The sequence below is a fragment of the Coenobita brevimanus genome, chromosome 102, assembly GCF_032717465.1.
Source record: "Coenobita brevimanus isolate Jiangsu-jjx chromosome 102, ASM3271746v2, whole genome shotgun sequence".
Taxonomy (NCBI): Eukaryota; Metazoa; Arthropoda; class Malacostraca; order Decapoda; family Coenobitidae; genus Coenobita; species Coenobita brevimanus.
This window is the reverse complement of record NC_137055.1, coordinates 1,586,043-1,609,852: the sequence shown is the minus strand read 5'-3', so window position 1 is coordinate 1,609,852 and position 23,810 is coordinate 1,586,043. Positions and strand designations below refer to the sequence as shown.

Below are 23,810 nucleotides of genomic sequence, written 5' to 3'. Positions count from 1 at the left end.
CTTCCAAACAACTCAGATATTCTACTCCAGAAGTCTTTATGTCAGCACATTTCAATATTTCACCGATCACATGGTTCAATGCCAAGGTAACACTCACTAGTTTCCAATACTTTAGGAAGGATGAAAGCAATGCTGTGAGTCCTACCTGCCTGAGTGTTCACACATTCAACATAACCTTCTCATGATCAGGATAACTCTAGTGAAGTACATTATTCCTGACAACTTTATCTACATGAGAATGGTAACTACCTGCATCTTGCTGTCTCCAAATAACTTACTCCCTCTCACGTCAGGATAACTCTAGTCTTGTCTTCCAGTTAATGCCAGGTAATTTTATGTGGGGCTAAAAGTGCAGCACTGTCACCATTAACCCTCTCATGAGTGGGACAACTCCATTATTGTCTTCCAGTTGGTACCAGGTGTTTTTATGCAGCTCAAAGAGTGTTGTACTGCCACCTTTAACTCTTGTCGAGCTGCAGACCACATATGAGGCACAAATGAAGGTCTGCAAGTGCCACACTGCAGGCCTCATACGAGATACAATTTCCATTGGTTATCAAACAATGACTCAGGGGAGGTGAACTTCCTTTCAAAGACTCAGACTGACAGGGTTAACCCTCTCATGACTGAGACATTTTTATCATAGTCTTCCAACTGGTACCAGGTAATGTTATGTGGTTACTAGTGTAATTCTGTCACCCTTAACCCTCTCAAGAATAGGACAATGCTAATTTTCTACTCTACACAACTGTGTTCAACTGAAAGATGAGTCCCACAAACCCAAGAGTGTCAATACCTTGCTAGTCCATTGGTTCGGTCCCACTGTGGCAATTCCAATGTTTCCAGAGCCAGGTTCAGTTTATAACTCTTCACTGAAGCACACATCTACTGCTGTCACAAAAGCCTGAAAGTGCTAATACTACACTGGACTGACAGTCTGATGCCAAAGAGTGTTGACAGCTCACTGATCAGATGGTTCCGTGCCAAAATAACGATCGCCAAAGTTCCCAATGCCAGGCACAATATAAAACTTTTCATTGACACAGGGGTCCACGGCTGTTGTAACAATTCTCACCTTGGGAAATGCGTATGCTATGTTGTGCACACCTGAAAGGGAAGATACAAATGTTTTTAGTTACAAAGACAGTTTTCATCATCACCACACCCACACATATGCACACAGACATGCATGCCACACCACACCACACCAAACCCACACAAGCACGCATGAATGCAAGCACACACACACACACACAACAAAGCAACAAAACTCACCCTGTTCAGTCATAAGCAGAGAACACAGTGATATATGTTCTTCTACAACTTCATGGTCCAATAACACTCTTATGGCCATAATGCCAGCAGCTCCCGTTGCTACTGTGGCGTCCATTAAAAAGATGTGATAGTCCTTGATGTCCTTTGGCAGTCTGAGGTAGTACAGCTGAAGAAAAAAAGAAAGTACAATTTTTATTATTACTATTACTGCTGTTGTTATGGGGATAGGGCAGCCTGATGATGGAGGACAGGGTGACATGGAGGCAGTTCATCTGTAACCACCCCTTCCAGGATTATAGTGTCTGGCTAAAGACAGATTATCATCATCATCATCATTATCCTAGTTTTGCCCATTACTGTACCTATTCTCTCGCTCTCTCTCACTATCTCAATGTCTTTTGAAAGTCAGTGGTAGTACAGCCCCCCTCCCCCTCCTGAAAAAATACTGTACAAAATGCAAAAATAAGTACCTTTATTACAATAATGCTTCTGGCGACTTCAGTGGTGAATAAATAAAGGCGTGACCCATTCAACTGGGCTGACTTTAATCAACTGCTCCTCCTATCAGTTTTTTCTTGCTCCCTGAACCTTACCTCACTCCCTCTGAGAACATGACCAAGTCTGGATCATCATCATGATTAAAAAATCATTACCACCACCACCACCATTATTCAGTAACCTTACACATAAAGCATAAGAACAGGAGACTAATTATCATGATCATTATCACTGTTGGTGGTAGGTGGTGGCGACCATCATCCACTCACTTGATGTAGTGCTGCCTACTTCTTCCTTAGCCTTTATCATTCTTTTTCAGTGCCTGTCCTCCTCTCTTCCTATTTCTTGCATCTTTCCTGTCACTTCTTATTGCTTTTCTTTCCTTTACAGGTGGCTTTACATTAACAAGCCATATGGTTTCCTGTAAGCCAAGAAACCACTTACAACGCTGGGTGGTAACCATATAACCAAACCATACATGCTCCCTACGTGTCAACAAGTGGGTTGGTGAAGGGTTGGTGCCCCTCCCCTTAAAACAAATAACTCAAAGTCAAATGGCCACCCCTTAAGGGATTATGGTGTCTGGCAATAGACAGATAGATAGATTATCACTGTGACAATAAGCCAAGTTGGGAGGTCAACTGTAGTTAACTCATTCAGTCATATTATCTTGCTTCATTGTTGGTACTGTCGGACATTCCCACATGTACTACACTGCAGGGCACACATGTAGATCTGACAGGTATGATGTGGCCTTCATTTACTCATTATTAAAGCTCTGTCCTAAGCTTAAAAAACTGACCACATGTAGGAAGAATGTTCACCATCATTATCCAGACCTCTTTTCCCACCCTAGGAAGGGATGAGGTAGTATCCACACAGCCAGAGGAAACTTGAGAGAATGAGATCACAGAAAAACTAACCAAAGCAAGACAAGCATATCAATAATACTGTAAATCAATGAATGTTGCTGTGGCCCTATGCTCATCTTGACATGAGGTCAGTGGAATACATGCAGAAGTTGCCCTTCTCCTGCAGTTCAACATGCTGAGGGATAGGGAGGCAGCTGAGGGATGTCTCCATAATGAGGCAGAGAAACCACTTGATTACACTGACACTGTCACTGGATTGAAGGGGTTAGTCAATGATGTATCTAACCCATCACATTTGAATCCTCCCCTACACCTTGTAAAGTTGTCCTAAAAACTAAAAAATAAAAAAATAAAAAAAATAAATAAAAAATAAAGTGGCATAGCCAGACCCTCTCAAACTGGTGGGCCAAGGTGGAAGTGGCCCATTGCTACACAATGTGCACACATTTAAATAGATAAGTTTCAGATGGGGTGCCAGTAAGGAGGGCCAATAAATGCATGGGGAAGCCAAGGCTGTCCTGAGGCTCTGCCACTGGCCGATTATCCAGGGGGATTCTGTTCCAACTAATGCCACATCATTTTACCTCTGGCTCTCCTGTGTCAAGGTTCGTCTGGATGAGAATCTTGCCAATCCTAACGTCCTTCAACACCTCACACAAAGCGTTTTCCATGGTCTCCCCTGCCCGTAAAATTGAAACACCACAAATCTTTTCTGTGGCAATTCGTTTTCCTTCATACGGGATTCCCTGGGGTGTTTCCACAGTCACGTCCTGCTGGGGAGAAGGAGTAGAATCATCATCATCATCAAAATACCACAAATCTCTATGGTGAATTACTTTCTTTCACAAGGGACTTAATTATACAGGAATACCCCGGTTTAACAATGCAACTGGTTCAGTAAAAACCCATTGCTAGGCAGGGTACCATAATCTCAGGGTTTATTTAACATGTGAAGTATAGGGATGTGTTTTTAAGTCTTGGGTTTACCCCTCAACCAAGTCCTAAACCTCATCCAAATGAGTCCAAAAACAAGTTTCTAGCTAACTTAAACCTCCAAATAACTTTAAAACAGCTAAACTAAGCCTAAAAGCAGTTTATAACTCACCTAAACCCAAAAATAAAATATGAAAATCATCAAAAATAAGGCTGGAAAAAAATCAAACTTGGTAAACTGTACCCCAATATGACAATGCTCACCCCACCTATGACTAACTATCTATCTATCTATTGCCAGATGCCTCAATCCCATAAGGGGTGGCCACAAATAAACTGCCTCCATATCGCCCTGTCCCCCGCCATTTCACTGCCCTGCTCCCAACTCACACCCCCCTCTCTCATATACCTCTCCACTCCATCTCTCCATCTCATCCTCAGCCTCCCCCTCCCTCTCCACCTCACTCACATACACTCTCCTCATCAGTCTCTCACCCTCCATCCTCTCTTTATGGCCAAACCACCTCAATATGTTCCTCCTAACGCTTCCTATCACATCCACATCCACACCACAACGCTCCTTTATATCCTCATTTGTCAGTCTGTCTCTCCATGTGACTCCACAGGCTACTCTTAAATAACTCATTTCCACTGCTCTCACTCTTGACTTGTGTCCTTCCAACAACGTCCAAGCTTCACTTCCATACGTTAGAGTTGGTATCACAATACTGTCATGTAGTAACTTTTTCACTTCCATGCTCACTTCCCGGCTTCTTATCACTGCTTTCAAGGAACCAGCAACCTTTCTTCCTTGTTGTACCCTTTCAAGCACTTCACCCTCCAAACTTCCATCCTTACTCATCACACTCCCTCGTACTTAAATGTACTCACATTTTCCATTTCCTCACCATCTGACCTCACTGTACATTCACTGACTTCACCCCTCTCAAAGACCATCACTTTACTCTTCCCTACATTCACCTTTAGATTCCATTTCTTACACACTCTCCCAAACTCATTCACCAAGCCTTGCAGCTCCCCTTCATCTTCACTCAACAACACAGTATCATCTGCAAACAACAGTACAGGGAGTTTCCAAACACTACCCTCTCTCACCAGGGCCACTCCAACATCCACTACCCTACCTTGTACCTCTTTTATTACCCCATCCATGTACAGATTGAACAACCATGGAGACATGACACATCCCTGTTTCCAACCCAACCTTCAGAGAAAAATTCAATTAGTTCACCATCCACACGCACTGCAGCCTTAGCACCATCGTATATACTCTTCACAGCATTCAACAACTTCCCATCTACTCCATATATTCTTAACACTTTCCACAATCCCTTGTCTATCCACCCTGTCATATGCTTTCTCCAAATCCATGAAGGCCACATACAACTTCTTTCCCTTCTCTAGAAACTTTTCTACTAAAGATCTAAGAATGAATATCTGATCTACACAACCTCTTCCCTTCCTAAAGCCTCCCTGTTCTTCTCCAACTAATTCCTATGACTAAAACACATTAATCTAAGTCTAAAAAACAGTTTACAAATCAACCTTAACACAAAATTTAAGTCTAAAATACCACCAAAATCAGTTTAAAAAAACAAAACCCATTGCCACACTGGGGTCTGGCCAGCGTTAGGTGGGGTATGGTGGTTTTTCTACCCCCATCGCTATGCTGGGGTTTCACATACATGTATAGGTGTATCACATCTTGGGGTCTGCCTGTAATAATACTAATACTTACACTAATAATAATAATAATAATAACAATAATAATTCCTGGTAGGTGGGGGTGCTCACCATCCACTCACTCAATGTAGTGCTGCTTTGGTTATCAGCCCTTTCCTCTCGTATTTCCTTCCTCTTCTGTCGTTCTTTCCTTCATTCTTTCTACTTTCTTCTGCCTATGGGTGACTTTACTCTCCCTCTTCAATCTTTCTTTCCTTCATTCTTTCCCCATCCTTCTGCCTGTGGGTGACTCTACACTACTGACAAGCCAAATGGTTTCCTGTACACCAGGAAACCATTTACTACGCTGGGTGGTGACCATATAACCAAATTATGGCGCCTGGTGGTTTAGTGGGTAATTAAGGCGCTCCAATTTAGGGGACATGTTATATGCTGGAGGTGTGGCTGGAGCTAGCTCTGTGGCTAGAGTAAGGTGTGGCTGGAGGAAATTCAGGGAGCTGTTGCCTCTCCTGACTCTGAGAGGGTTCTCCTTCCTTGCTAAGGGATCTATGTATGCAGCATGTGGTAGGAGTGTAATGCTGTATGGTAGTATGAACTGGGCAGTAAAGAAAGAGGATATCTGGAGGCTCAAATGTACAGATATGACAATGATCAGATGGGTGTGTAGTGCATCCTTGAATGTGAGGCCTGTGGGAGCTTGGATTACGATTGGCAAGTTGAGAGGAAGGATGGGACTAGTGTGTATTGGTGATGTACTGAGGAGGGGTGATGATGTGGGGTAGACTGAGATGGTCTCAGCATGTTGGGAGGATGGATGATGACAACTGGATATGGAAGGTGAGAAGTGTGAATATCAGGGGTAGGGTTGAGATGGGCAGACCAAAAAAGACCTGGGACAAGGTCACAGAGCGTGACCTCTGGGATAAAGGACTGAACAGAGAGGCTGCCAGAGATCAAGAAGCATGGAAAACTGCCATTAGGCAACCAAGGCTGACATATGCAAGCATGCTGGAACCTTTATAAATGATACGACTAAACCTATTGGTCTTCATTACAGTTCTCCTCAGATCACAGCTTCTTGAAGAGAAAAAACAAAAGACCTGCTGTAAATGGAGGTAAAGATGGAAAGATGGCAATTTTAGGCCAACATAAAATGAAAAGGGTGAGTTTTCAAAAGCCATCTATCTCTAAGACATACCGTAAATGGAAGTAGAGTCAGCGCGTGTTCTATCACCAGACGAATCAACCTCTTGGAGTAGAAGATGAATTCGTCCCTGGGAGTGTCCTTATTGCGAATGAACGTGTGCAGTCCACGAATTTGTGGCGTTGATGGCAGGAGATGGAGGGAATTTGGTCTTGAAAGGCCAAAATTGGCGTTTGCTAGCTTCTCTCGCAGCTTGAAGCCCCTCTGAAGAATATACGACCAGCATCACATCCTAGTGTCATTCTGATGTTTGAACTCAGCATTCAAGATGGACAGATGGCAATTTTAAGTCTAGTGAATTCAAGATGGGCAGATGGTAATTTTAAGTCTAGTCAATTCAAGATGGGCAGATGGCTATTTTAAGTCTAGTCAATTCAAGATGGGCAGATGGCTAATTTTTAAGTCTAGTCAATTCAAGATGGGCAGATGGCAATTTTAAGTCAAGTCAGAGGAAAAAGGGGTTTAGGATTATTATTATTATTACCTGTTGTAGTTGTGTCATGACATTTTGAGCAATGAGATTTATGGCAACTTCATTCTCACCTCCTCTTGGCACAATGATGTCTGCATGGACCTGAGAATAAGGAAGAAAGTAACCATCATCATCATTTATTTATCATTATCATTCTCTCTCTCTCTCTCGTTCTGCATAGGTAATTAAGGTATCACCATAATGGTATAATAATAATAATAATCATCATCAACTGATGGAGTAGAGAGGTATATGAGGGAGGGGGTGTAAACTGAAAGCAAGGCAGTGAAATGGCAGGGGACAGGGCGATGTGGAGGCAATTCGTTTGTGGCCATCCCGTATGGGATTAAGGCGTCTGGCAATAGATAGATGCCTATAGACAGATCATCAACTGAGAACATGAAGAAAGTATTTATCATCATTAACCTTTCATCATCACTTACTCTTTCAGTATAGGTAATTAATGTACCACCATAATACTGTAATCCATCCATCCACCAATCATCCAATCCCATGTTGCCCCATGAGGAGTGTAGGAGTGCAGGCCAGGCAAGCTGGTCCTGACATTTAAGATGAGTGACCAGCCTCACTCATCCCTGAGTGGCATTACATGATCAATATACCCCAGCCACCCACTGGATATAAACCTACACCAGCTCATTCTGATAGGAGCACTGTAATTACTCACTATACCACCAGGTGCCATAATTTGGTTATATGATTATCACCTAGCATAGTAAATGGTTTCTTGGTGTACAGGAAACCATTTGGCTTGTCACTCACTGCAGTGTCACCCACAGGCAGAAGGAAGGGGAAAGAATGAAGGAAAGACAGAAGAGGAAGGAAGGAAGAGAGGAAAGGGCAGACACACAAAGTAGCACAACATCAAGTGAGTGCCCCCACCTACCACATAATACTGTAATACTACTACTACTAATAATAATAATAATCTATCTATCTATCCATTGCGAGATGCATTAATCCCGTAAGGGGTGGCCACAAACAAAGCACCTCCATGCCACCCTGTTCCCTTTGATTTCACTGCCCTCCCCCCAGTTCACATCCCTCTCTCACATACCTCTACACTCCATCCCTCCATCTCATCCTTGGCCTCCCCCTTCCTCTCCCCCCCTTCACCTCACTCACATACACTCTCCTTGTTAGTCTCTCACTCTCCATCCACTCCACATGGCCAAATCACATCAGCGTATTTCTCAACGCTTTCTATCAGATCCACATCCACGCTACAACGTTCCTTCACTTCCTCATTCGTCAGCCTGTCTCTCCATGTGACTCCACAGGCTCCTCTTAAATAACTCATTTCCACTGCTCTCACTCTTGACTTGTGTCCCTCCAACAAGGTCCAAGCTTCACTTCCATACGTTACAGTTGGTATCACAGTACTATCATGCAGCAACTTATTTACTTAAAGCAACTTTTTTACTTAAATGCTCACTTCCCTATTTCTTATCACTGCCTTCAAAGATCCAGCAGCCTTTCTTCCTTGTTGCATCATCTCATGCACTGCATCCTCCAAACCTCCATCCTTACTCATCACACTACCCAAGTACTAATGGACTCACATTTTCCACTTCCTCATCAACCAACCTTGCTGTGCAGTCAGTGACATCATTTCTCTTGAAGACAACAACTTTACTCATCCTTACATTCACCTTTAGATTCAATTTCTTACACACTCTCCCAAACTCATTCATCATCATCATCATCATCATGCTTCTTCCCCCCTCCTCTCTCCCACCTCTCACTAACACAGGCAGTTCATTATTATCACCACTATCCCAACTTCTATTACCAATAATATTTGGAGTGAGGGAAGTTATACAAACATCCTTCTCTTCCTCCTCCTCATTATTATAATATTTCCTGACATGAAAAGGAAAAAGATATATTAACAACATCTAGTAACTTAAATAATGCTTAACCATGCAACTGAGTCCTACACAGACCATACAGATCTAGAGGTCCTTATCACAGAGGTATCAACACACTGTACATACATATTAGTCAAGTGCTAGATTCACAAACTGCATGTTCTCTTCTGAGTTGCTACATCACAAGAATGTTTTTGCTGTTGTTTTTGTTGTACCCCAGGCTCATCTGAACATGAACCCTGTGTATTGTAGTCTGCAGCAGTCCAACACCCTTCTTTTGGGGAAGACGGATAAAGCTGTTACTATACCCAGCCAGTGGTGCCACCCAGTTACATTGGCGTCACCATACAAAGGTGCCCATCTCCACCACCACAAACTGTTATATAGGTGCCACAGATCCAGAGGTCCTTACCATAGAAGGGGCAATGTAGTAGTCAAATGCAGGCTTGACAAACTTGAAGTATTGTTTCAACACACCGTCCAGTTCTCTCCCTCGCTCTGCAATGTCCCGCTGCAATCGGCGAACCAGTCTTTCATCTGAATCAGTGTCAACAAATACCTTCATGTCTAGTAACTGTTGAAAGAAATTAGGTTATTATTATTATTATTATCACCATAATCATCATCATAGAATCCTGTGTTGCCCCATGAGGAGTGTAGGAGCCTGGGGCTAAGCAAGTTGGTCCTGACACTAATACTAGAGTGACCAGCCTCACTCATCCCTGAGTGGCATTACATAAGCAATAAACCCCAGCCACCCCTTGGATATATGCCTGTACAGGTTCAATCTGATTGGAGTGCCTTAATTACCCACTAAACCACCAGGCACCACATTTGGACATATGGTTACCATCCAGAGCAGCAAATGGTTTCCTGGTGTACAAAGCTTGGAATAACGCCACTACTATTTTGATAACGATGGTGGTAACGCCATTACTTGTTTTAGCCAGTAGCAAAACTGAGAGCGCCACTACTTTTTGGCCGTGCTCACGCGTTACTGCGCTCCTCACTACTCACGCGACGAATACAGGTCCAGAGTCGTTGAGTACTGTACATACAGATATACTGACGGTTTGGTTGTATTAATGACGAAAAATAATACTTTTGTCAGTTCTGTCAATTAATGATGTTTGTTCTACATTACATCAGTAATTTATTAATTATTATTTATTAGTTATGTGCAATAATTAGACAGGAATTTGCTAGTTAATTATCAATTGTTTAAATTAAGTAAAGATAAATAAGGAGGTCAGCTAGATGTAGGCAAAGCTAACACACGCACACACGCACACACCTCTAACTATCCCCGTCTCTAACTCCCGCTCTCTCCCTCACTCTCTCAGACTAACTCTTACTCACTATGTTATTGTTTCTCAGTAACAGTATGTTACTTACAGCTTAAAGTAATGGAAAAAACATTGCTGTTGTATAAATAGCCTTTAAAAGAAAGCCCCAGTTCATTTTTTCTTTCGTTTTTGTACATATATTAAATAGGTATCACTGAAAATATAAATCTATATACTGTAGTATGTATCAATGGTAGGCCACATTTTTTTGTCTTTAATTTACGTGTTACTTTCAGTAGGTATACTAGGTAACAATGTAAAGGAACGTGTGTTATATTATACAGTAAATAGCTTTTTCCTGTACCTTCGGCTCTAAGCTTTATTAAAGTGACACCGACATGTATATGATTTTTTTTTTTTTTGGAGAGGGTGGGGGAATGGAGTCTCGGACCATCACTTAGTGATGGCCAAGGTAGAGCTGCAAAGAAAGTGGTTGAGGAGGCGAAGGGGAAGACAGGAGGAAGCAGCTCCTGTGAGAAGAGTGGAGAAATTGCAAGATAGTGAGAAGAGGACAGAGTATAAGAGCATAGTGGAAGAAAGATTGGGAAGGTATGAGCTAGAGCAGATGGAAAGGGTGGAAGACGTATGTAAGATATTCACGGAAGAGATAAGCGCAGCGTGTGAGGCGGTTTGTGGAGTGAGGAGGAGATGCAAGGGTGTGCAAGGGACAGCATGGTGGAATGATGAGGTGAAACAAGCTGTGGAACAAAAGAAGAAGGCATATGGTGAATGGTTGGCGAGTAGAGGTAGGGAAGATGAGAGAGAGAAGAGAGAGGTATATGTGAGCAGGAGAAGGGAGGTTAAGAGACTGGTGAAGGAGAGTAAGAAGAAAGTGGATGATGAGTTTGGGAGGAATCTGAGTGTGAAATGGAGGGAGAGTAAGAAATTGTTTTGGAAGGAGGTAAGGAAAGTAAGGCAGTGTGAAAGGGGAAATAGTAGGGGAATGAAAGATAGGAATAATAGATTGTTGGTGGAGAAGAGAGAGAAATTGAGGAGATGGAAGGAGCACTTTGAGGATTTGTTAAATGTAGAGAGTGAGAGCAGTGTGAGTATAAGTGGTTGGGGAATGGCTGGGAGAAGAAGAGATGAGAGGAGGGAGGAAGAGATCAGTAGGTCGGAAGTAGTGGAAGCGATGAAGAAGATTAAGCTGGGAAAGGCCCCAGGAATTGATGGAGTGTGTGGTGAAATGCTTAGGTATGGGGGTGAGATTGTTGTGGAGTGGATATGGAAGTTGTGTAGATTGGCTTGGGAAGAGGGAAGGGTTCCAGAGGACTGGAAATCAGGTATAATTGTTCCTCTGTACAAAGGAAAAGGGGAGAGAGAAGTATGTGGTAACCATAGGGGTATTTGCCTTCTTAGTGTGACTGGTAAAATATATGGTAGAATACTCATTGATAGGGTTAGGCATATGACAGAGGAGCTAGTTGGAGAAGAACAAGGGGGATTTAGGAAGGGAAAAGGGTGTGTAGATCAGATATTTGTTCTAAGATGTTTAGTGGAGAAGTATCTAGAGAAGGGAAGGAAAGTGTACGCTGCCTTCATGGACTTGGAGAAAGCTTATGACAGAATAGATAGGAAAGGTATGTGGAAGGTATTAAGAATATATGGAGTGGAGGGGAAATTGTTGAGTGCTGTGAAGAGTATGTACGAGGGAGCTAGGGCTACTGTGCGAGTGGATGGTGAGCTGAGTGAGTTCTTTGATCTCAATGTGGGACTGAAACAGAGGTGTGTAATGTCTCCATGGCTGTTTAATATATATATGGATGGGGTTGTAAAGGAGGTACAAGGTAGGGCAGCAGATGTGGGGGTGGCCCTAATGAATGAGGGTGAGATTTGGAAGCTTCCGGTGTTGCTGTTTGCTGATGATACAGTATTGTTGAGTGAAGATGAATGGGAGTTGCAAGGTTTGGTGAATGAATTTGGGACAGTGTGTAGGAGGAGGAAGCTGAAAGTTAATGTAAACAAAAGTAAAGTTATGGTGTTTGAGAGGAATGAAGTCACAGAGTGTGCAATGAGGTTGGATGGTGAGGATATGGAGAATGTGAGTGCATTCAAGTACTTGGGTAGTGTGATGAGTAAGGATGGAACTTTGGGGGATGAAGTACGTGAAAGGGTACAGCAGGAAGGAAGGTTGTTGGCACACTGAAAGCAGTGATGAGAAATAGGGAGGTGAGTATGGAAGTTAAGAAGTCACTGCTTGATGGTATTGTGATCCCTACCCTGACGTATGGAAGCGAGGCGTGGACCTTGCAAGAGGGGAACAAGTCAAGAGTGAGAGCAGTGGAAATGAGTTACTTGAGAGGAGCATGTGGAGTGACGTGGAGGGACAGGTTGACGAATGAAGAAGTGAAGGAACGTTGTGGGGTAGATGTGGATGTGGTTGAAAAGATTAGGAGAAATACACTGAGGTGGTTTGGACATGTGGAGAGGATGGAGAATGAAAGACTGACTAAGAGGGTGTATGTAGGTGAGGTGGAGGGAGGGAGAGGGAGGGGTAGACCGAGGATGAGGTGGAGGGATGGAGTTGAGAGGTATATGAGGGAGGGGAGGGTGATATGGGGGGAGGGGAGTCAAATGGTGGGTGACAGAGTGACTTGGAGGCGTTTTGTCTGCGGCCACCCTTTGCGGGATTAGGGCGTCGGGCTATAGATAGATAGATAGATATACTGACATTACTGGTACACATAACCACTCAGACTGACTAATGTTATCAAAACAGTATATAGTGTATTGCTGTATCACAGATTTTTGTTAACCTTTCCTTCATGTACCTTTTTCTTATCCAACGTAGCGGAAGCGCCGCTACATTTCGTATCAAGTAGCGAAACCAGTAATGTAACTACTTTTTCGAGCTAGTAACGGGAATGGGAGTGCTGCCACTTTTTATTAGTAGTGTTCCCAGCATTGCTGGTGTACAGGAAACCATTTGGCTTGTCACTTAGTGTAGTCACCCATAGGCAGAAGGAAGAGGAATGAATGAAGGAAAGAAAGACAGAAGAGGGAATGTAAAGTCACCCGTAGGCAGAAGGAAGAGAAAAGAATGAAGGAAAGAAAAACAGAAGAGGGAGGAAGGAAGGAAGAGAGGAACAGGCAGACACCCAGAGCAGCACTACATTATGTGAGTGGATGGTGAGTATTTTTGGTTGGTGGGGGCGCTCACCATCCACTCACTCAATGTAGAGATGCTCTTGGGTGCCTGCCCTTTCCCCTCTTCCTTCCTTCTTTCCATCCTTCCTCTTCTGTCTTTCATTTCTTCATTCTTTCCTCTTCCTTCTGCCTATGGGTGACTCTAAACTGAGTGACAAGCCACATGGTTTCCCGTACACCAGGAAACCATGTACTGTACTATGCTGGTTGGTAACCATATAACCAAATTATGGCACCTGGTGGTTTAGTGGGTAACTAAGGTGCTCAAATTGGATTGAGCCTGTGCAGGTTTATATCCAAGGGGTGGTTGGGGTTTATTGCTCATGTAATGCCACTCAGGGATGAGTGAGGCTGGTCACTCTCATCTTAAATGTCAGGACCAACTTGCCTAGCCCCGGGCTCCTATGCTCCTCTTGGGGCAATAGAGAATTGGATGATGAATGAATGAATGAATGAATGAATGTAGAGCCACAGTATTGTCTTTTTCTGCCACTAAGCTATGTGGAATAAGCTGCAAAAGGACAAAAATCTGGGCCAAGTTAAGATGAAAGAACTACATACCACCACACCCACCTTCAAAACATCCGGAGAGTAGAACGCCAAGATGCCTTCAAAGATTATCACATTGGCTCCATACATGGTTTTCTGAAAAAAAAAAAAAAAAAATAATAATAATAAAATAAATAAATAATTAAATAAAAATAAATACATCATCACCACCAACACCACCACCATCACTGCATTTATATCACCACCAGAATCATCATCTGCTCCATACACCTTATATCATCACCACCACCACCACCATCATCATCATCTGCTCCAAACATTGTTTTTTGAGTTACAATACAGCGTATGAACATTAAGTTATTGGAGCAGTATATAGCATCACCATTTGCTCCAAGCACTGTTTTCTAAGAGGCAGCTACAATATGGTGTAACTTTCATCACCACCACCACCACCACCACCTAAGGATGGAGTACAGTAGGATCTGAAAACAGAGATGTGGTAAAGCACAATACAGTGAGAAGTACAATTGGAATGCCAAGTAAAATAGGCCACACATTCATCCACTTATCATTCAAACTCCCCATTACCAGCCCAAGAATAACCTCCTGAAGTCTGTATAGTGCAATCCCAGTTAACCAGGAAGCTTGGGAAATTTACCTTCCTGGTTACTAATTTTTCCTGGGTATCAGATATATAGTCTTATACAGAAGGCTCTCGATCTTCAATTGATTTTGGGACCGAAAAAAACGATTGAAATGCGATTTATCAAAGTGCAAATTGATAAACTTATGGAAAATAAATGAATGGGACCGGCGTGTTGTCGACAAACCTACACAAACTTTTACGTATACACTTATAAGCTACCCATCCAAAATCATAACACAACCATATAAGTGTTAACATTTAGTACATACAATACTGTATTTACTTACTGTTAACAAGAAAAGCAAGAAATACTGGCTGCATTCACTTTAAAATAGAAAGAATGAAGTTTATGTGGTAAAGCGTTAGTTCTGGTTCCGAGACAATTCGCCGTCAAGTCAATTGCCCGTCAGACAAGTCGCCTTCAAAACATGAACGATTCCCCGTCAGGACAATTCGCACCCTGGATAATTCCCTGTCATTCTATAAACAGTGTAGTTATTATTAATTAATCAATACTTTAATACCTATATTTCAGGGGGATCCATCAAAGTCTATGTTCAATAGCGTAGGCTTTGGGTATTATTTATCTGTTGCACTTTTAGCCAATAATTAACTAGTTTCTTCCTTGCTGTAGTCGCCTTTGAATTATATTTTAGCATCACCCATAGCTGTCTTCATTAATGACAGCAAAATGCTCTGAAACCTTGGTTCCTAGGCAGTGGTTGAGTCACTGCTGCCTGCCACCACTGCCACCCTCGCTGCCATCACTCGTGTTTGCCCCAACCCCGCTTGAGTGAGCACCTGTTTCCTTGTCCTTGTCCCAATCACCATGGCCACAGCTGTTGATGCTTCCATTGTAACTTCGATGAAAGTGAGCAAAGAACAGGTACTGAAGTCACAAAAAAGATTTCAAATGTTTGAAAGAGGGCAAGCTTCACCAAGTGACGGAAGGTGGCATGACAGATGAACAGATGAGCATCAACTTGCACTCGCAACCTGGCCTGAGTGATCGAAGCACGGCTTTTGAAATCCAAGCACGAATTTTGGACGAGCGAGTGAGTCCGATCGAAGTACAAAATATCGAAGTAAGGTTAATCAAATATCGAGAGCCTTCTGTACTATACACAGGTTGTATCAGTGCAGTATATACCCCTTGTATCCAGGACCACACTAATAGATTCCATTTGATACATAACCTCACACTAAACAAACCCATAGACGTTAACACATGTGATGGCAGTGTCTTGCAGTAGTGCAAGATGCACACAGTAAGTCCATTTTGTTAAATACTGTATTTCATAAAACATGGGAAAATAAACTAAATTAATAAATCTTGAGCATTTATTGGTGAACTGATGATCTGGAAAGAAATGCTATACAGTGGCATTATCAACACTCCCTTGCTCACAGTTGTGAATATGGCCACTGCTCACCCATTTATTTCTCACCTGATTGCCTCACTCCACCCCTCACTGGCCACTCAGCTGTTATGCACATAATACAATACATATGAATTGCAAGCACAGTAATTTTACCCAACAAAACAAACCTTCACTTCTAACAGCCACATTGAACTTCTCTGCCCGTGCAAATGCATTCTAAGATGATGTATAACTTCATATTAGAATGCATTTGCACTGGCAGACAAGATAAAATCTAGCTGATAGAAATGAAGGTTTGTTTTGTTGCATAAAACTACAGTGCTTGCAATTCCTGTGTACTTATTGTATAAACCACAAAACTGCTGAGTGGCAAGTGAGGGGTCGAGTGACAGCAGTCAGGTGAGAAATAAATGGGCGCACCACGGCAAGGAAGTTGCGATAATTCTATGGTATAACACATCTTCTGAAATCATCAGTTCACTAATGAATGCTCAAGATTTGTTTGTATAGTTAGTTTTCCATGTTTTTATGAATTAAATAATAATATTTAACAAAATGGGACTGCCAATGTACTGTAAGATGCTGGAAGCTTTTGGTGTAGAAGTGAGACCTGAGCAGTAAAGGAAGACGATATTCGCAGGCTCAAACGTACAGAAAAGATAATGATTAGGTGGATGTGCTGTGCGTCCTTGAGTGCAAGGTCTGGGGGGGGCTAGGTTTATGATGGAAGAGTTAAGAGATGGGATGGGACAGTAATGTATTGGTGTTATGATAAGGAGAGGTAGACTGAGATAGTTTGGGCATGTGAAATGGATGGGGGATGATAACTGGGTGCAGAAAGTGAGAAGTGTTAATGTTGGTGGAAGGGTTGTGAGAGGCAGACTGACAAAGACCTGGGACGAGGTCACTGAGTGTGACCTCAGGGTTACAGGTTGAAACAAGGATGCTGCCAGAGATCGGGCAGCATGGAGAGCTGCCATTAGGCTAGGTGACCACAGCCGATGCATGCAAGCACGTTGGAGCCTTCAAAAACGAAAACATGGTAATGTCCATAAGCGTACTGTCATTTAGATGGTCCTTGATGGTGTTGCTATTGTCTGGGATAAATTGTGGGACATCACTACAACAGAGTTTAAGGTTGCTGTGTGACATGTTGCTCAAAACCTTGACTGTTTTGGATGTTCTTATGATTTACACGTCCACTGCTGAGAGTCTCACTGACAGTACTGTATACATCTCTTAACTCTCTCCCATTCCCTGAAGAAGTAGACTGCATTAAAAGGGCAACTTCAGCCTGCAGTCCATCAGTTTCAGGTTTCAGATGAGCCTGTGCCACAACTACAAAAACCTTCTTACCACATCCATTCATATATACGGTATATATATACCGTATACAGTATATATATATATAAAACTATACAGCATGTATTTGCTGGTTCCTTGAAAGCAGTGATAAGAAGCAGGGAAGTGAGCATGGAAGTGAAAAAGTTACTACATGACAGTATTGTGATACCAACTCTAACGTACGGAAGTGAAGCTTGGACATTGTTGGAAGGACACAAGTCAAGAGTGAGAGCAGTGGAAATGAGTTATTTAAGAGGAGCCTGTGGAGTCACGTGGAGAGACAGGCTGACGAATGAGGATATAAAGGAGCGTTGTGGTGTGGATGTGGATGTGATAGGAAGCGTTATGAGGAACACACTGAGGTGGTTTGGCCATGTGGAGAGGATGGAGGGCAAAAGACTGACGAAGAGAGTGTATGTGAGTGAGGTGGAGGGGGGAAGAGGGAGGGGGAGGCCAAGGATGAGATGGAGGGATGGGGTGGAGAGGTATATGAGAGAGGGGGGTGTGAGTTGGGAGCAGGGCAGTGAAATGGCGGGGGACAGGGCGACTTGGAGGCGATTTGTTTGTGGCCACCCCAAACGGGATTGAGGCGTCTGGCAATAGATAGATAGATAGCTTACCATCTTTGTTTCTTTGAATGTGTGACAAATCTGAATACCAGTAAGTCAACCTTCTTACCCTAACCAAAGTGTCTGTTTCTTCTGGATGTCTTACAAAGTTGTATACTGAAAATTCAACATTCATACCACAACCTCCCACAGACTTAAACCCCATAAAAACACACTGTATAACTCACCGTCTTGGTTTCTCTTGAGTGTGTGACAAAGTTGTATATTGGCACTTCCACCTTCTTGCCTTCCTTTAGCCGCACCAAAGTCTTTGCTACCAGTTCAAAATCAAAGGCATCAGGGTGGTCGAAGTTGTATTCATTCTTTGCTGCCTCTTCATGTTGCTTCTCTGAGAGTACCTGGACAGACAGACAAATAGAGATAGATAGAAAGTAGACAGACAGACAGACAGATAGACAAAGATACAGACATAATATACTGTAAATTTCTACTTTTCCAAAATAATTTTTTTATTACTTTTTTAAATGTAATATATTTAACTTTTAATCCTCATTTCTTATGCAAATGCCTCATTTCCAAAATCAATGGAATCATGTAAAAAAAAAAACAGAAAAACCCTGGCTTCCAAACTGCCACTCTCTCTTAACACGTACCTTATAGAAAGAATCAAGGGAGAGTAGTGTCACCCACGGTACATCAAGCTCTTCTATAATTTTCCGGGCAACGGTTGTCTTTCCTGAAGCACTGCCACCACACACACCTTAGGAAAAAAAAATATATATATATATATCATCATTGTCTATCTATCTATCTATCTATTGCCAGACGCCATAATCCCGTAAGGGGTGGCCATTTGACTTTGAGTTATTTGTTTTACGGGGAGGGGCACTAACCCTCCACCAACCCACTTGTTGACACGTAGGGAGCACGTATGGTTTGGTTATATGGTTACCACCCAGCGTTGTAAATGGTTTCTTGGCTTACAGGAAACCATTTGGCTTGTCACTCAATGTAAAGCCACCTGTATAGGAAAGAAAAGCAATAAGAAGTGACAGGAAAGATGGGAGAAATAGGAAGAGAGGAGGAGGGCAGGCACAGAAAAAGAATGATAACAGCTAAGGAAGTAGGCAGCACTATATCAAGTGAGTGGATGATGGTCACCATCACCTACCACAATCATCATTGTACACAACTTTAACCCTGTTTCCTTCCCCCCCCAAAAAAAAAATAAAAAGGAAACACCATTATCATCAGCCCAAAGATATAAATAGCCAAATAGCCTATCCTGTAAAAACAAAAATAATATACATGGAGAAATAAATAGTTTCATATGTAATACATAATAGCATTATGTGAATCTGACCATCATCATCATCATCATCGCTATTCCATTTTGTACCAAGTCATTTATACTCTCCATCATGCTTCCATACACTGACCTTGGTCACCTAATGGTAGCTCTGTCCACGCTGTTCAATCTCTGGCTGCCTCCCTATCCAGTTCCTTATGCCTGAGGTCACAGTCTATGACCTTGTCCCAGGTCTTTTTTTGTCTCTTGCAATCCTATCCCAACATTCACACTTCTCACCTTCCACACCCAACTGTCATCCTCCACATACATCACTACCCTCATTAGGCCATGCACAATTTAAAAAAAATAATAACAGTTTAAAATAGAGGTTATTATAATCATCATCATCATTTCATAGATGCATGGTGTACCCCTTTCACAAAATAAAAATATTCCTTTACTAAAGAGAGGTGAGGAATTGGAAAATGTGAGTACGTTTAAGTACTTGGGTAGTGTGATGAGAAGGATGGAGGTTTGGAGGGTGAAGTGCTTGAAAGGGTACAGCAGGGAAGAAAGGTTGCTGGTTCCTTGAAAGCAGTGATAAGAAACAGGGAAGTGAGCATGGAAGTGAAAAAGTTACTACATGACAGTATTGTGATACCAACTCTAACGTATGGAAGTGAAGCTTGGATGTTGTTGGAAGGACACAAGTCAAGAGTGAGAGCAGTGGAAATGAGTTATTTAAGAGGAGCATGTGGAGTCACATGGAGAGACAGGCTGATAAATGAGGATATAAAGAAGCATTGTGGTGTGGATGTGGAAGTGATAGGAAGCATTAGTAGGAATACACTGAGGTGGTTTGGCCACGTGGAGAGGATGGAGGGTGAAAGACTGACAAAGAGAGTGTATGTGAGTGAGGTAGGGGGGGGGAGAGGGAGGGGGAGGCCGAGGATGAGATGGAGGGATGGGGTGGAGAGGTACCGTATATGAGAGAGGGGGGTGTGAGTTGGGAGCGGGGCAGTGAAATGGCGGGGGACAGGGAGACGTGGAGGTGATTTGTTTGTGGCCACCCCGAATGGGATTGAGGCATCTGGCAATAGATAGATAGATACTAAAGAGAAAATTATTACATTTCATACATAATATATGTGTGACTCTAATCATCATCATAATCATCAGACCATTATGATGTCTCTGGCCTAAGAGATGGTGTGAAGCAGGATCCAGGAGAAGAGGCCTGACCCTACCCAAAGAAAAAAGAGAGGAGAAGAGGAGATATGAGATGAAAAGAGAAGTTATCCTCACCTATAACAAATGGTTCGACGAGCTGGCCCTGACAATCGTACCAGGGGGGTCGGCCAGCTGTGTAAATGGTGCGTCTGCGGCCTCTAAGAATTGGCTCCCTGATCCGCGACGGCTGAGACTGTGATGTTGTCCTCTGTCGTCGGTTAGCACTACGCGGCGACCTTAAGGCACCTGTGGACAGAGAGAGACAGATACAGACACTTATTGACTCTCACAGGCTCCTATGACTCCTCTCAGCTCCTATGGGTTAGACTCTAATGGTTATGGAGATTTCATTACATTTCTTTCTTAGTGATTTAAATTGCATATTACACCTCAATATCCTCCTCTGTGTTACTGATGCAAAGTATAGTAGAGCAACCTGAGAGAGAGAGAGAGAGAGAGAGAGAGAGAGAGAGAGAGAGAGAGTCTGATATAACAGGGTGGCTCAAGTGCCTGGTTAAACAAACATCACTCAGCAACTTCCCTGACCCTCAGAAACAAGATGGTGGCTGCAGAAGGGAAACTCCAGCCTGCAGTCCACTGGGTTCACCCTTCAGATGAACTTGGGACCATAACAACATACCCTCTTCCCTATCACTGCTATAAAACTGGTTCCTGATGAAACAAACACAATATATTTGTTTCCCTTTAAAAATTCAAAGCACCAAAACACTACAGTAAAAGCTAAACTATAGTACACCACTTATCAACTTAAAATATTGTAATTTAATTAATAAATCCCCCAACATTTTTTTTTTCTTTTTTCTGTGAATTGGTGTATAACAGATTTTCCTATTCCCTCTCTCTTTCACCTTGTGTGGGGGTCTGGGGGGGTCCAGCTGAGGGGGGTCTTGGTGATGCAGGCTGGCTGCCGACTTCAATCTCACCCATGTCTGTGGTTGACTCATCATCTTCCATTTGTCTGGTAACACTGTCCTCTCCCCCACTGAAACAAAATTCATCATAATCATATTTTTCACCACATAACACACACACACCTTCCACAGCAATCTATTTCTACATACAGCACACCAATACTGTCTTGCACACTATGTTAGCTATGTTGGTAATGAAAAGATATATTAAATCTAGTTATCAACACCTGCATGCCTTCATCCTGGAAGGGGTGTCCACACAAACTGCATTCATGCACACTCTGCCATCAGGCTGCCCTCCTTTCAGCTAACACCACCCTCACTCACATCTCATCCTCAATCTACCCTTTCCCTTCCCCCTCCCCCATCCCACCTCACTCACATAGACTCTCCTGACATACCAGATACATCAATCAAATGACACATTTAAAATTCTATTCCAACTCTCTCCTGACAATTTTACTCCACTAGGAATACCCTAGTACCGAAGGCGTTAATGAAGGCTATATAGTCTATCTATCTATCTATTGCCAGATGCCATAATCCCATAAGGGGTGGCCATTAGACTTTGAGTTATTTGTTTTACGGGGAGGGTAAATTCTCAATTACAGTATCTGGCATAATTAAGCCAAGCCCTACACTCGGTAAAGTAAAATGTCAGACATTGCATAGTACCCCCCATCGGCTCAATATTAAGCATCCAGCTGGATACTGCATTACTATCCATCTTGAGCCTCTATCCTAAACTCTTTACCATGAGTAAAAGGTGAAAATTAAGCATAAAATACAATAATGATGCAATACAGTGCCAGTTAGCTACCATTTATGAGCTGGCTGATGCACCTCAACACCAAATACTGCATAAAACTACCAGTTACGTCCCGTTTTGGTGCTGGATATCACTTTCCTAAAACTGAGCCAGTGGTGCTGCATGCTGTGTTGGACTGGATATTGCAACGATGGATAATTGAGTTTACCGTATCTATTCCGCTACACCTGTTTGAAAAGACTCTTCAGCTGACTGAAATCATCAGTACATAGTAGGAAGAAAAGGGGAAAAATTTTCATTGCATTCATTCAGGGGTTTAAGGTGCAGCTCATGTGCAAAATAAATTGGTAAGGATAACAAGAAAGAGATTTTCCAAATACTGTATTAAAATAATTTGGATCCACAAGCCTCCACAGTGTGCTTATTTCAAGTGCTGGAGCCTGTGGCAGTGTGGGACGGGATGTAACAACATTCAAAATCCAGTCCATGAAACTTATGTAGATTTACTTTTGCAGGAAGAAAGAAACCGTTTTTACTCTAAGCCAATTTCTTTTTGCAGGAAAAACAACTGGTATACTGCTTTTACTCTTAGATTTATCTTTGCAGGAAGAATTATATAGTACTATTTACGGTTAGATTTGTCTTCGCCTGAATATCCAACATCTCTGAAATTTGTTTTCCAGGCAGCTCGAGTCTTGTTGGTATAATGTGCTATAATTCCCGATGAGATCACTGAGATGGCCTAGTAGCTCCTGGTTAGTGGAAAATGCATCTTAAAGTAGGTCAGGTTAGATTAAGTATGGACTGGTTACATTAGGTTAGGTTATGTTTGATTGGGACAGGCCTGGCAGGGTTAGGTTAGGTTTCATTGTGTACACTGTACTGTACTACTTTGCAATACCTTTGCTCATATATGAAATAAACACCCAATTATCTTGGTAAAATGTGTGTTCTCTGTAATTACCATAATGTAGATCTTGCCCCAACCTTCCATATTCCATTCAGTATATTCCAACGGGTGTATTCAAGCCTGTCAATTCAGTGTTAATATTATCAGACTCCCATGACCTCCCACATTCCTCTCGATATATAACAATGCCTAGTGCGGGTTAACGTTTACCTCTCAACAATTATGGCGACCAAAATTTAGATTCAGAGCCCAGGGATATAAAATCATGGTTCATTTCTCTCATCCCTCGCCATACTAATCAGTCAACAGAATTAACACTCTCAGGCACCTTAGCTCCTTTGACCTTTCACATTCCACTCAATACAAAACTTAAATCAACCCCACTGCTTATTACGTTTATTATTCCTTCATAATGGCGACTGGACATTGAATATAAAGCTGGTATAAATCCATGCCTCTTCTCTCCATATTTCTCCGCCATACCGACCTGTCAGAGCTGGCAGAACTGGGAGGATCTTGCTTGAATCTACCAGACATCACTCCTCTAGGCAAATTCTCTCAGCTGCGATTGCGTCCATTACAGAGTTGCCAAAGGCTACACTTTAACCGCTAAACTGGTGCTTAAAAACTGCTAGAATGTTGTCAGTGTAACAACTCCAGATATTCGCTGAAAAAAAAAAAAAAAAACGTTAAATTTCCTTTTCAGATAATCGCTAAAATTGTACTAAATCTCTAGAACATCGAAAAATTATTTGTAACTAGAAGGTATTCATTGCCGTCAAACTGAGATGGCTATCTCTTGGTCCAGAAAAAAGCGCATAATTGACAATACTGGTTTATTGGACGATTCCCAGATTGACCATATTAAGCCATATTCCATTATT

General features: G+C 42.3%; 2 protein-coding genes across 2 annotated transcripts in view; both read right to left on the bottom strand.

Annotated features, from left to right (window-relative positions):
- LOC145415317 (trypsin-1-like) overlaps positions 1-23,810 on the bottom strand; it is a 230,982-nt gene that overhangs the window by 14,041 nt on the left and 193,131 nt on the right. The window lies entirely within an intron of this gene.
- On the bottom strand, positions 52-23,503 carry LOC145415316 (uridine-cytidine kinase-like 1). Its single transcript, XM_080284593.1, has 12 exons — positions 23,414-23,503; positions 21,185-21,318; positions 20,391-20,561; positions 18,448-18,554; positions 18,022-18,192; positions 13,917-13,988; positions 9,263-9,424; positions 6,971-7,060; positions 6,481-6,690; positions 3,230-3,415; positions 1,276-1,441; positions 52-1,107 (listed from the first exon to the last, which is right to left on the bottom strand). The coding sequence occupies exons 1-12, from the start codon at positions 23,461-23,463 to the stop codon at positions 962-964; spliced, it is 1,665 nt and encodes a 554-aa protein (XP_080140719.1). The 5' UTR covers positions 23,464-23,503; the 3' UTR covers positions 52-961.